We start from the raw sequence: 13,956 nt of genomic DNA, 5'->3' as shown, positions 1-13,956 counted from the left end.
TGGGGAACGGAATAATAGTATATCTAAGGAGAGCCTGAGACTCCCCCAGGGGAAGGAAATTGGACCAGAAATATGGTCCACTTATTTTACAAAGGAATCCTTCAGTGATTCTGCAGCAGGAGGATACATGTTCTAATTTCTTAAGATAAAACAAAAATTCTCTTCCCTCTTAGAACTTTTATCTCTTCCTTAAATGGAAATCTTGAGTTTTAGACCAGGTCAGACCCTAGGAGGTAATCTAGCAGCTCTGTTGTGTAAGGTCCTAGAGGGCAGAGAATATGTTTTCAGTATATTGACCTTTATGTATAGAGAGGAAATTCTTTGTATTAACCTTTTCATACAATTGCACCAAATAGCTCCTTGCACTAAACAGCCCCTTGCTAAATGGAAAAATGTGTGCTCCAGTTTTAGGGAACATGCCTTGACCAATTCCTCCCTAACTAGGCCCTTCCCCCAAGGACTAGGGGATGGATAATAGGACTTTTGAATCATCATTGGAACAAAGTCATTAAAGCCTTTCATAACACTGTATATGTAACTGAAGGTGGGTGAGATGGTAAAGGAAGAAAACAGATGAGCTTTGTTGTTCATCTTTGTGAAGTTATCCTTCTAGATAGTTAGGGTGTTAGCTCACCTCTTTATTATGTTTACATCACAAGAGAGAAACAATCACATCGGTACATAACTACCCAGTATATCCTTGAGCAATATAGCAGAGGCCTTAGACAAGCCCCAGAATGGGGGAGGATGGCTTAACACAAAACCTTTGGCAGTTGGTCATGAATTCTTGGTGTGTGAGGAACTAATCAAGGCAGGGTGTGGCTAAAAAGATGGACAGTCTGACTCCTGGGGCCAAAAACCTTGGAGAAATTATTCCATCCATAAAACTATTTTAAAAGAGATTGGTGAAAGACTTTAAAACACAGCTTTAGGCAGAGGACGTATAAACCTAGCAATTTTATAAGATTGCAATATCCACGTTAGCAGGTCCATATGCCAAGCCTACTCACATCACCTCTTCCCACAACCAACCTGAATTAAGGGCAGAAGTGGGACAGATGAAGCCAAAAGATACTATCACAATTTCTTTTTCAAAGTTTTGGGTCAGTCTTATTTTGGGGTACCATTTTTTTTAAAGACCTATCTACATTTTCTATTCAATAAACTTGAAAGTTGTCTTACTCTTGTTTTGGGCTTGTACCATATATCTCTAGATCTTTGCTTTTCCCAGTCTCTCAACCCAAGTCCAGAGGACCCCAAAGGCTCCTCTTTGAAGACAAGCTGCTTTTATGATCTTCTCACTTTCGAATCTAGATTCCACATTCTACACTCTCATAGTTCTCCTCTGAGTATTTTCCAACTGGTCTGAAGATAGTATAATAGTATTCATGTACATATAATCTGTATGTAGTATGATAATATCTATTTTCTTTTCTGGTACAAATTAAGAATTTTCTTATGATAGATTCTTTAAAGAAAAAACACCAAAAGACATTTAATCTAAAATGAAATAATATTTTCCATTCATTCCAGTAAAGCTTGATTTTTGGAAGCACAAGCAGGAGGTATTGGGAAAGGAAATTAATTAATTTTGGTTCTGTAAAATGTTCATAGTTTTAAAAGTTCGAGTTTCTACTGTCAGAGGATTTAAACATCAGCAGATGGGCTTAGCAGGTTGTGAAGCTATAGGGGCAGAGGGAGATATAGAGGGACAAGTAAAAATTGGTTAGCTTGGGGGATCAGCTAGGGTTTCCATCATCCTCAGCCTGGTGGCTCTGAAATGCCATTGGATGTTAAGGACAGAGCACAAATGTCGTAGGGAAGGCATTAAGAAAGCAGGAAGCAGATGGAAAAGGCAAGTTAGGAGGCCTTGGTTAGCAGCTGCAGGAAGGAGAGGCCAGCATAAAGGGCACAGAGGTGGGGGAGGGTGTCTGGGTCCCACGTATACTGGGGACCAGATCTCTGCACTTCCAGGCCACTCAGCCCCACTAGGGCCTCTGTGAGGGTCAAGTCCTCTTCTCCAAGGGAGGAGAGCAGGTCAGGTTGCAGGGGGAAAACGCCCTCTTTATCTTGAAGGAAATTCTGTTCCATTGTGCTCTCCACCTGGAAGGAACCAAAATAGCATGAAAAGAAAGAACTAGAAACCTCTCCTCTTTTCTCCTAACTCATAAAAACCACAAAGATGGCCACCTTCCTCTTATTATAACTCCTTTCATTACATTACAATTCCATCTAGGCCTTTTAACAACCCTGTACAGTGGGGGCAGCATGTTTATTTTTAGCCCCATTTTTTTAGGGAAGTAAATTGAGGCAGACTCAGGAACATTAAAAGATTTACTCATATCACTTGAGTAGGAATAAAAAAGCCAGACTTTTCTGTTTCTTCTCTTAAGATAAGGCTGAAAAACCCAGATAATTGCCTAGAAATTTACTTTTCTACCTCTAGTTGTGAAATAGCAAAAAGGAAGAAACATGGAGAGAAGTAAGAAACGGGTATAAGGTTCTGGAATAAGACAGAAGCCCTCTAGGATGGTTATGTCATTAAGCTTAATTTGTCTATTTCCACTAGTTCTAGCAGACTCCCTCCCAAACTCTCCCGGTATCTGTCGTTTTTTTTTTTTCTCACAAGCTTTAGCTGCACAGGGAGGATCTTTTTCTCCATGGATTTTACCAGTAGCTTCTGTTGGACTTCGCTTAGCTCTGAAGAAAAAAGCAGAGAAAGAGATGTGTGTCGTTGGTGCAAAGGGGATTATAGACTCCAAATAGATACACTTCCAAACTTACAGCATTAATTCATACATTCATCCATAGTTGAATGCCTGGTCTGTGCCAGGCACCTTTGCTCAGTGTGTTAGGTAAAAATCACACTCCCTTCACTCAAGGGGCTTGCAGGCTAATGGAGAAGACAAAGGAACGTGCAAATACAATACAGGGTGTTAAGGGAGACATGGCTGAGGGGTCTACTTTGGTCTTGGCATTTGAGCGCAGTCTTCTTAAGGGAGGAAACATCTCAGCTTACACCTGAAGAACCAGAGATTTCTTCTAAGCGAAGCAATGTTTCATGCAGCAGGAAGAAGAGAATTCAGGGGCAAGATAAGATGTTACTCTCTAAAATTAAAGCTGACAAATATTGATATAAAAGTGATGAGCTTAGCTATATGTAGAAGTTTTAAATGTGTGGTAGATAAAACTAGAGTTATTTTCCAACCCTCACTAACAAGACTAGGCCATTTTCTCAGACTATCCAAGTGAATCCTTAGGAATGAAACCAATATTTAAAAATGAAGATATAAACTACTTAACTGTGGTATAATTTGCCTGGCATTCATTCATGTACTCATTCATTCATTCATTCATCCATCCATCCATCCATTTGGGAATTCATTCACTCATTCATTCCTATCACCGAAGAAGTATGTAAACAAAGATATTACTCCCCATTTACCTGTTAGGGCTCCAAGGAAATAGAGAATTGCACCCAGAGCCTCCTTTGATAGTAGGACATCTTTTGGGAGTGCCTCCAGGGTCACTTCATGTCCTTTGCCTAGAGCTCCTTCAAGCTGTGGGGAAAGGTGAGTGACTACTTAAGATAACAGGTGTAAAGGGCCCAGCATGGTATCTGGCACATTATAATCCCTTGACATGTGTTAACTTTCTCCCATTTCCTCATTTTTTCCCCAAGGTATCAAGTCTTGAAAATATTGGACTCCTGAGTTCCTTGACCCCTGAGCCTTGACCTGTGGAAAGGAAAGGTTCTGGCTCCCTTTCCTGAGAGAGTCCTGCTGGCTTGTTGCCTCCCTCTGTCCATCAGGCGGGAGCATGTGCCTGGAGGGAGTCCGCATTGTTTTCCCTTCTCTAAAGGGACAAAGGGGAAGCGTGGCCTGGCAGCCTTGGGGGGCACTCGGCTAGCCCTGGGGACGGCATCTGCTGTCTATTCCCTTGGCCACAGATTACCTTCTGCCAGTGTCAGATTCCCCACCAGCTGCAACGCCCACACACCTCTCCACCAGAAACGTTCCTTCTCTTGTGCCTCTCCCGCTTCCCCTGGGATCTCACCGTGAGCTCCAGGTCTTGTAGCTCCTTTCTATTCCCTAGAAGTTTGCTGAGGGAGGTGAGCAAGGAGCTTTGCCCCAAGTGGCTCAGCTTCTCCACTTCTTGGGTCTCTCTTTGAATCTCTTCCTTCAGTGTCCTGAAGTCCTCATGCACCTCCCCTATGCAGACAGTAAATGTGGCAAACAAACCGTCCTCTGCCTGGCACCCTCCCCATTCAGCCAGCATTCTCCCTGAAGCCTCCTTCACACAACCCTTTTCATATCCTCGTGCTTTGCTCTCCACTTGAGCCTGGCCTCTCTTTTTTCTGGACCAAGGAACACATTTATGGAGTTACCCACCAGCTCTGACTTGAGGGGTCTATGTATGGTTGTGGATAGGGGTTGGGGTGAGGAGGTGGCTATGACTCACATTATCATCTAAGCCAGTAGTTCATTCTCCCTAAGTCCCCAGGCCCCATCCCAGGTCAGCAGACAATTGACTTCCCATTTTCTAAGACTCCAGCTAAAAGTTGAGAAGCAAGGTCTATTTTCCCTTCTCATGAGTTAGTTGACAAAGTTGGTGACTGGGTGAAGGCCAGGATGGAATTGCTTCAGAGAGCCGTGGGCCTATGTCCAGGGATGTGGGTGGATCAGGGATGGCGTGAACCTTGGCCTGACCTTCTAGGTGCCTGGTATCCTAGGAATGGGTCCAGCAAGCTTTGGAGAGCGTGGCTTCCTGGAAGTGGTGCCAATCCCCAGGGCCTGAGACTTAGCACTTGTCTTCCCTCCCTCTACCCTAAAGCTTTTCCCACTGCCTTCAGGCCAAAGTCCTCCTAATGTTGAGGATAGATATTGGGAGAAACTCACAAAATTCCTTACCAACATCAGATGCCTGGATAACTGAGGGAAAAAAAAAAAAAAGAACAAAACAAAGGACGATAAGAATGTAATCCTCTAAAACAGTAGCAGACCCAGGGGATGAGACATTAATGGGGCTTAGGAAATATGTCCTGTCTCCTGGGATGTCCTGACCAGCTTAAGGATACTCTTGCCCCATTCATGGGAGTCAGGCAGGAATTGGTCAGGAGAGAAGCTAATGCAATGGGGAAAAGGGCACCTGGATTGAGTTGTCACTGTGACTCAGTGGCTTCTGCCCCAGGGGCTGGGTGGTGGAATCGCAAATGTGTGTGTAACAGGTTACAGGCACTAAGCCCCTTGAGGACAGAGGTCTGTGGCATCTGACCACATGCGCGTCTTGTCCAGAGACTTTCCCTCTCCACTGCTTTTACCTCGGCTATTGAAATTTCTGCTACATTTCAGGGACAAATGTTTGCTGAGACCTGCTCTGCCATGTTCCCTGTTGGTCCCATGGAGAAGAGAAGAGAACGACTGGAATTTTAAAATTCTGAGTCAAAACGGTTACAGTGAAATGACAGGAAACACTTACAGATGAACTTCTCCTCTTCTGGCTTTTCTGAAGACAGAAACAATGCACATATGTCAGCATAAAACCTATTTGTGCCTTTTTATCTAGAGCAGTTGTCAAGGCAGCTTTATCAGTGATCATTATAAAAACACATGGAGACTATGTTAGCTCATCTGCCTCCGTAATTCGGGAACACGCGCTATCTCCAAGTCTTATTTCTGCTTCCAATTGTGCCTTTTGGTCTCTGTCTTTCTGTTTCTCTGTCTCTCTTGGATGGTATTTATACACCTCTATCTGTCTTTCCTGAAGTTGAGGATAGATATTTTTAGGGACTTGGGAAACAAAACCAGGGCTTGAGGGACTATGGTATATGCTACTAGAAGGTGCAGGGTTTTAGCAGGTAATGTCAGGGGCAGGGCAGAAGATGTAGGGAGCCAGGGAGCAATCTCACTTACCTCCAGGAGGGAAGGTTTGCATGTTATCATTGTAGATATGTGGAATTTCTGTAAGAGGGAGAGAGGGGAGAGCAGAACCTTTAATGGCTGCTGCACCTTCCCTTCTCCGATTTCAAATCTGTAGGCTCTTTTAAGGACTCTGCCCCCAAATGCCTCGTCTAATCCCCAGCTCCTCCTCTGTTGCTGAAAGTAAGTAATCCTTTCTTTTCTGTGAATTCTTTCCTATCATAGCACTATTTTCTCTCTTGCTTTCAAGTACTGGTGTCTGTGTTTGTTTCCTCCAATGGCCACAGACATCTTGAAGCAGAGGCTGTGTTCGTTCTCTCTGTGCCCCCTTCCCGCAGTTACCACAGTGCCTAGCACACAGGAGATGCTCAGAACCAGGTCCCTTCACTCGCTCTCCAGAGCAGCCAGCCCCTCCTGTTCTGTCTCTGGTAGTTGAACCACAAAAGAACACATTCTTTCACTCATTCCCTGATACTGCTACAAGAGGGGACCAGGATGCCTTGGTATCAGTGCAGGTAGTTCTTGTCTAAAAGGGAGAACATGCTGGTGTCTGCTCACCCCACTCATCTTTGCCTTTGACCATCAGCTGTCTCACGCGAAAGGCCAGGATGCAGCCCTTGGGGATGGTTACAGCCTCCTTGTGGTTTACGGATCCCTAGGATTAGATAGTGAAGAATTATGTATCTACAGAGATCCTAAGTATGAGACATTGGGAGTGGGGGTGCAAGTGGAGGGCCAGGCCTGAGAATCTTTGGGGAGATAAGAAGTTGGGAACCTTCCATTGGTGTCCCCGATTGCCTGTCCATCCAGTCTGGACTCCATGGAGTATGCTTGTCCACTCATTTCCACTCGTCATCCCTCTAACAATCTGTATCTCTTTTCCTAGTTCTGACACATGAAGGAACTGGGCAGACCTGCTCCATCATCTGCATGTGCATCTCTGTCCCACCTTAGAGCTTCCTTCTTACTCTTTGCCATCTGTTCTATGCTCACCTCCTTCAAGAAGCCTTCCATGACTAACTCCTACTCCTAGCTCCAACCCATCCCTTGAATATTTATACAAATTTGATATAGGTATTAGACCATTACTTATTTACAATGAACTTTCTTTCCAAGGCTGTGTTCTCTGGGCTTTAACCCCTGTGTCCCCTCCATGAGACAGAACTTTCTGAGAATAGGACTGTCTGTCCTATAGATTGGGAGCACCATGAGGGAAGACCCATGACTCTGAGTTTCCCATGTCCTGACAGTTCCCTGTCACATGTGACACAGAGATCTGCCACACTGAGCATCGTTGACCAGAGAGAAGATTTGCATCTGGCTAACCGGGGCCTGGATCTTGAAGATCAGGGAAAAGGAGTGGGTCTTACACAGTATTCTGGGTGGGCACCGATGGGGCAAAGTTAATGCAGCCTCTGAGGAGAGGCTGAATGTGTGTGTGTGTGTGTGTGTGTGTGTGTGTGTGTGTGCGTGTGTTTGAATCAAACCTGCAGCCCCAATGGGGCGAAGAATGGAAGGGAGAAGCAACCCTCTGCCTTGCCGGCTCTCTCCAGAGTGACCTCCTGCACGGTCTCCACCACCTCCATCACCACGTACAGGTTCTCTCCTCTATCACGCATCTCCTTCAGGAACGGGTGCTCTGCTGCCAGCTTCCTGTGGCCGGAGAAACATAACAGAATCGTCCAGAGCTTCTCCCTGCCTAGACCATGGCCTTCTCTTTCCTTCGGTCATTCCCAGGTGCTGAATTATGGTGGTGTCAGGGAAAGAGCGAGGACTCTGGAGAAAGATTGAGGTTGAAACCCAGATCTCCACTTACTGGCAGGGGAGCTCCTGAGTCTTAGTGACCTCATCAGCAGAATGAGGATAATGACACCTACCTCCAGGGTGTTGAGAAAGACAGACTGGGCAATCATCTGGCCCAGAACAGGGCCTCATTCCCTCGGCCCCAGGGTGGCTTCTCCTCCCTTACCTCCCTTTTCTCAGCCTTGTTCATCTGTTCTTTGTCTCTGTCTCTTACCCTCTTTCCTGCTATTGATACCAGTTCCCCTCTCTACTCTCCTTTGATCTTGCTGTTCCCTCGAATCACCATTCTGTTTCTTTCACTTCATTGGCAACTATCTCAAAAGACATCCCCATGCCCATTGTCTTTACTTCCTCACTGCATCCTCCTAAATTCTTTATAGTCTGGCTTCTATTTCTGCTCCTGTGTTGTAATCATAATGCACTCCAATCCAGTAAACTCAAACACCTTCTTCTTTAACCCTGTGCAACATTGGACCCTACTGTACAAACCCTCCAGACGACGCTGTCTTTTGGCTCCTGATCCCAGTGTGCCACCCTGGTCCTGCTCCTGTCTTTCGGGCTTCTAAGTCCTATCCATTCTGTCCGCATCTCATTTCCTAGTTTCTTTGGTTCCTTAAAATATTATGTTTTCTAAAATTCTGTTTTCTCTGTTCTCTGCTCTCCGACCCCCCTCCAACAGCTTTCTCCCTATTCCTATGGTTTTCGTTTTTATGTTGCTCACCACCACATATGTATCTTCCCCTTGACTTCTGTCCTGAGCTTCCAACCCTCATTTCCAAATATCTTTAAAATTTTTTTGATTGAGATCTAATTGACACATAACATTGTACTAGTTTGTATGTACAACATAATGATTTGCTATAGGTGTATATTGGGAAATGATCACCACAGTGAGTTAGTATCCATCGCCACATATAGTTACAAGTATTTTTTTTTTCGTGTGATGAGAACTTTTAAGATCTACTCTCTTAGGAACCTTCAAGTATAGAGTATAGTGTTGTTAACTGTAGTCACTCCAACTACCTGTTGAATACCTTACCTGTTGTCTTAGTGCAGGCTCCATATTCTCCAGGGTCCTCTCACCCCAGCATGTCTCCCAGGGCCACATTTATTCATTCATTTGTTCATTAATTCTTTCTGCACACATGCCAAACTCCAAGTCTGGACCACGCGCTGTGCCCGATGCTAAGGAGATGACTAAAACCCATTTCCTGCTCTCTAGGGGGTCATAGTTGAGTAGGAGAGTCAGGCGAACAGATCATAACAACATGAGTTTGTAGGTGTTTCAGAAAGGCATGTACAAAGTGTTGAAACGTCCAAAAGGAATTCACAATCTTTCTCTCCAAATATGCTTCTAAACTCTGTCTTCCTGTTTCTACTAATGTCATCACTTGGGTCAAATCTCAGAATTCTCTTTGTTTTTTATTCTTATATTCGATTAATTTATTTAAATAAAAATGCATATATTTAAGGTACACAACATGTTTTGATATAGATATACATAGAGAAATGATTACTACAGTCAACCTAATTAACATATCCATCTCACAGTTACTGTTATTTTTGTGCGTGGTGAAAACACCTGAAATCTACTCTCCTAGCAAATTTTCTTTTTTTAAAAAAATTTATTTTATTTTATTTTGTTTTATTTTCAGGCGAGGCAACCTTTGGTCGACCTCACAGACTGCAAGGAACTTGTCAGCTTACAATCCCTTGTTTTTCATTTTTTATGCCTACAGCACCTGGTCTTCCTAGGTGGTCTCCCATCCAAGTACTAACCAGGCCCGACCTTGCTTAGCTTCCGAGATCAGACAGGATAGGAGTTGTTCAGGGCGGCATGGCCATAGACTTCTAGCAAATTTTCAACATAAAATATAGAATTATTAACTACAGCCATCATACTATACATTAGATCTCTATCAAAGTCATTTTTGACAAAACTCGCTCCCTCACCCTGCAGTCAGCTGCCAAGGCCAGTCCATTCTGCTGCTCCAGAGGCCGTGCATCTGTTCCTCCCTCTTTGTTCTGACCACTCTTCCCAACTCAGTTCCTCATTTTACATCTCTGATGGACAGTGGATAGTGTCTTGCCCAGTCTGCCTGCTTCAAATTCCTGTCCCTCATCCTCTATCTGACCCATTTCCTCCATCTGGCCAGATTAATCATGATACATATCAGAGCATCGTCAGGGTCTCCCTGGCACCTACAGACTAGTTGCACCTCCTCGACTGGGTCCCTGGGTCCCCTGTGATCTGGGCCCATCCTATCTCACACTTGTTCCATGCATATCTCTTCCACTTTTGCAACCGGCTATTCATGGTTCCTATAGATTTTGAGATTTCTCACCCATATGCTATGTAATTCCCTTCTCCCAGGCCTGGATGTCTAATATCTACTCATCTTGTAAGGCCTAGATCATGGGCTGCCTCTTCTGTGAAGTCAGTCCTCTTTTCTCCAGCCAGAAGTCCCTCTGGCCCACCACAAAACTCAGACAAAGCCCTTCTATAACACTTATCACTTCTTGCCTTGGATTCTAGTTACTTTTGCACATTATTCTCACACTCCTAGATCGCAAGGTTCTTGGACCAAGATCTTCTAATGAACCCCAGCACTTAGTAGGGTGGCTTTGCACTCAGTAAGACTTCCCAAGCATCCCAGTCCTTATTCTTGCCTCCCTAGCCCTCACTTCCTTCTTTCAACTACTACTTAACTACTTAAAAGATAGTTTCCCCGTCAAGCCAAACATCTGAGGTGCCCAGCATTGGCATGTCATCTGTCACACCCCTTGTGCTGCTGGGGCAGCATTCACACAGGCTGCCTGGTGTGTGACTGGACTGGAGGCTTCACTTATGAGAGCAGAATGCTGTGCTCGAGCCACAGTGGGGGGCGGTTAAGACCCCTTCCCTTTTTAGTGTATTTCATAGTCATAGAGTAGGAAGGAACCCTCGAGATTTTCATCTAACCCCATTATTTTTCAGAAAACAAAACAACGAAAAAAAAAACCTGAGGTCCTGAGAGGAGAAGCAACTTTTCCAAGGTCATAGCGAGTTAATGCGAACGTACTCATTTTCATGTGTGTGGGAGAGTGGGGACGTGGCACTAAGTAGTGGAAGGGCAGGGTGGAGTAGTTAAACAATGGCCTGGAGGCACCTATAGGCCAGAGGGGTCATCTCCAGGAGCTCTCCGTGGTGACCTTTAAGTCAAGGCCCAAAGCACTCCTTCCATGCACCACCCCAGCCCATCCTGGTAGCCTCCCAACTCTGCCCAGTCTCACCTCTCCTGGTGCAAGGTCTCCAGGGCCTTGGGAGCCACGCTGAGTGTCTGGACCTCCAGAGTGCTGTTCCGAGACAGCCCTGCAGTCCCTGTAACCTTAACCGTCTTTGGCACATCCACCTGTCCCTCCACTCGGGCATCTAGCATATTCTTAAAGGCAAACTTCCCAGAGTCTGTCGGATCTGCAGGAGAGAGAAGACAAAAAAGCCTGGGCTGAGAGACATCCATCCCTCTTCCTCTGTCTCCTGAGAACTTTGGGCTAAGTGACATCTAACTGCATCTGGGCAGAGGGAGTTTCGGTGTCCTTGTCATAGGCTGGTCCCAGGCCCCCATCCCTCAGCACCCAACGTTGCGCCCGAGGCTGACCTGAAGGTGAGCTGCCGGCTTCAAGCACATCCAGGAGGGTGTAGTCAGTACGCACATACCGGGCTCCCCAGAAAAGCGTGCTCTTTCTCTTCCTCCGCACCAGGCAGAAGGGGTGGAAGTGCTTGAAGTCTATGAGGCTGTCAAGGGGTGTCAGGTCCCCTCGAGGGTTTAGCTGCCTGGTAAGAGCCCGGGTGACATTTTCAAACATGGTCATTGTTTCTGGCGGTGGGGTGGGTGGGAGGAGACAGAAGAGTGATAAGTTGGGAGACCAGGACATGGTAAGGCTCCTGCAGAGAAAGATCACCCAGCCTGGATTTTCAGAATGTCAGAGTTGAAAGGAACCAAAGGAGTCTTCATTTTAAGATGCGGAAACAAGGCCTCCAGAGCTCAGACAACTTGCCGGAAGCCATGTGGCTGGCTAGAGAAGCCACACCTGCTGTTTTTTGTCAAGGGCTCTTTCCTCACTCCACAGTCATTTTCTTCACAGACTTGGAGCCTGGCTGGAGCGTTTCATTAGTGATGGAAGTAAAGCTCCTCTCATACAGCCATGTCTACCACATCTTCCCAGAAAACCACGACAGCCAGGAACCAGGGACGCAGGGGGGAGGGAGGCAGGCACCACTGGTGCCGAGGGCCTGGGAAGGTAATTGCCCTTTTTCTGAGTGGGGGTCACTTCCCTGTACCCTTGTTTCCCTTGTGCTCTCTTCTTCCTGGCTCCTGGGTGTGGGTGGACCCACTGCCCTCCAGGTCCTGCCCAGTAGATCCAGGCATTTTACCTTTGTTCCTCTTCTGCTTACAATATCGCCCTTCCAATCTAAAGAATCCCTATTCATCCTTTTAGACTCAATTCAGTTTCCTCTTCTGTGATCTCTTCCTTTACCCTTTCAGGCAGCCTAGTGACTCCACCCCATGTCCCCAAAACACTTTGTACATGCCCTTCTGAAACACCTGCAAACCCATATTTTTATGATCTGTTTACCTGACTCTCTCGCCTACTCAACTATAACCTCCCAGAGGGCAGGAAATGGGTCTTAGTCATCTCCTTAGCATCAGCACCAGACATAGTGCCTGGTGCAGACTTGGAGCTTGGCAAATGTGTGCAGAATGAATGAATGAATGAGTGAATATGGCCCTGGGAGACATATGCTGGGCTGAGAGGGCCCTGGAGAATGCGGGGCCTGTAAGAGCCCAAGGTTCATAGTCTTGGGTCTCTGTCTTTGAAGTTCAAGTCCAGGTGCTCTGGCTGGGTGGCCAGCTGGCACAGCCAGGTTACCCTTGTGGATGAAAGAGGATACAGCAGCTGGCCTTGAACTGCCTCACTTCCCTCGTAGGCATCTCAGAGAATCAAGGAAGCAGCAGGCATATGCACAGATGTATGTGGTCGTTCTGCCGGCCTCATTCCTAGGAGGGCCGGGATGGACAGGACAACCTCCTGAAGCCAGTTGGTTCCCCTGGGAGGGGCTTGGGAAGCTGCAGTCTCTTTCTCACCAGAGAGGTGCTCATGGGGCCACCTCTCCCTTCTTTTCCCAAGGCCCATCAGATCTACCCTATTGGGCTCTAGGGGACACGTAGACCCTTCTTGACCCACCCATATCCTCGTTCATCCCTAGAGCACTCCTGACTTATCCGCCGTCATCAAGTTCTTACCAGGGAGTGGTGCCGGGTCCCGTCCTGCAGCTGGGTCTGAAGTGAGGGCCCAGGGCTGGCTCACTCGGTCTATAGGTTGAGAGAGTGACTGTCTCTCACCGGGACAGCCTGCTGCTTTATGCCTCTGTGGAGGCAAGGATGTAGGTAGGCTTCCAGGGACCCCGCCTGCATCAGGGGCCCCACCCCTCTCCTGCTCCACTTCCGGGAGAACAGCATCAACCTGTTCCATGTAGGCCTTGCCTCAGGCCCTGGGCTCTGGACTTCTGAGGGCTGAGGGGGTGGGGAGCTGCCAGGCAGGTGCCAGTGTGGGTGGGGGAGCCAAGGCTGAGAGACAGGTGGCACCTGAAGGTTGGTTTGTTGGGCTGAGAGGAGAGGAAGGAAGGCACCTTTGGGAGAGGGGCTGCAGAGAAAGGCAGTGGAAGTTGGTGTGTGTGTTGTGTGTGTGTGTGTGTGTGTGTGTGTGTGTGTGTGAGAGAGAGAGAGAGAGAGAGAGAGAGAGAGAGAGAGAGAAAGAGAGAGAGATACTGAGGGAGAGAGAGAGATGAGAGAAGGCATCTCTGTTCTGTCATCATCACGGTCATTGGGAAGCATCTAGGATTCATGATGAGGCCTTGGCGGTGTGATAAGGGGATAAGAAATCCTGTGTGTCAGCGGATTCCAGCAGAAAGCAGAGCAGCTGAAAAGGTGCCCTCCATCTTTCTGCTTGTCAGCCTGTATATTACCACCTCACTCCATTTGTTTTAGCTACATACACACCTCTATGGCGCCACTGGAAGTATACGTTTGTAGGCAGAGATGGTTTTCTGTTGTTCTGTGTTCAGTGTCTGTGCTCTTCATGGAATATTGTACATATACATACACACAAACACTCGGGCAGAGGGATATGGAGTTAGTGGAAAACCGAAAATCCACGTCAGCCGTGGGAATTTGGACATCTCACCATAGGTCAC

The 13,956-nt window shown here is 46.6% G+C and overlaps 1 protein-coding gene and 1 pseudogene across 1 annotated transcript; both read right to left on the bottom strand.

Moving 5' to 3' along the window:
- Positions 1 to 1,533: 1,533 nt before the first annotated feature.
- GSDMA (gasdermin A) lies at positions 1,534 to 13,922 on the bottom strand. The gene is made up of 13 exons (XM_016164605.2): positions 13,763 to 13,922; positions 13,007 to 13,130; positions 11,360 to 11,578; positions 10,995 to 11,175; positions 7,406 to 7,571; positions 6,477 to 6,573; positions 5,913 to 5,960; positions 5,479 to 5,505; positions 4,911 to 4,931; positions 4,057 to 4,211; positions 3,446 to 3,560; positions 2,627 to 2,700; positions 1,534 to 2,103 (listed from the first exon to the last, which is right to left on the bottom strand). The coding sequence occupies exons 1-13, from the start codon at positions 13,841 to 13,843 to the stop codon at positions 1,861 to 1,863; spliced, it is 1,551 nt and encodes a 516-aa protein (XP_016020091.2). The 5' UTR covers positions 13,844 to 13,922; the 3' UTR covers positions 1,534 to 1,860.
- LOC118604602 lies at positions 9,452 to 9,570 on the bottom strand (annotated as a pseudogene).
- Positions 13,923 to 13,956: the final 34 nt, after the last annotated feature.

This window comes from Rousettus aegyptiacus, unplaced genomic scaffold (genome assembly GCF_014176215.1).
Source record: "Rousettus aegyptiacus isolate mRouAeg1 unplaced genomic scaffold, mRouAeg1.p scaffold_m13_p_6, whole genome shotgun sequence".
Lineage (NCBI taxonomy): Eukaryota > Metazoa > Chordata > Mammalia > Chiroptera > Pteropodidae > Rousettus > Rousettus aegyptiacus.
Note: the sequence above shows the minus strand (reverse complement) of the source record. Positions and strands in the feature narration are given on the sequence as shown.

Excerpts from the sequence above, each read along its gene's own strand:
- GSDMA (XM_016164605.2), bottom strand. The coding sequence starts at position 13,843 with ATGAAGAGCACAGACACTGAACACAGAACAACAGAAAACCATCTCTGC. Across the intron at positions 5,506-5,912 it reads GCAAACCTTCCCTCCTGGAG|AAAAGCCAGAAGAGGAGAAG; the intron begins GTAAGTGAGATT and ends TTCTGTCTTCAG. Across the intron at positions 4,932-5,478 it reads AGAAGAGGAGAAGTTCATCT|TTATCCAGGCATCTGATGTT; the intron begins GTAAGTGTTTCC and ends TTTTTCCCTCAG.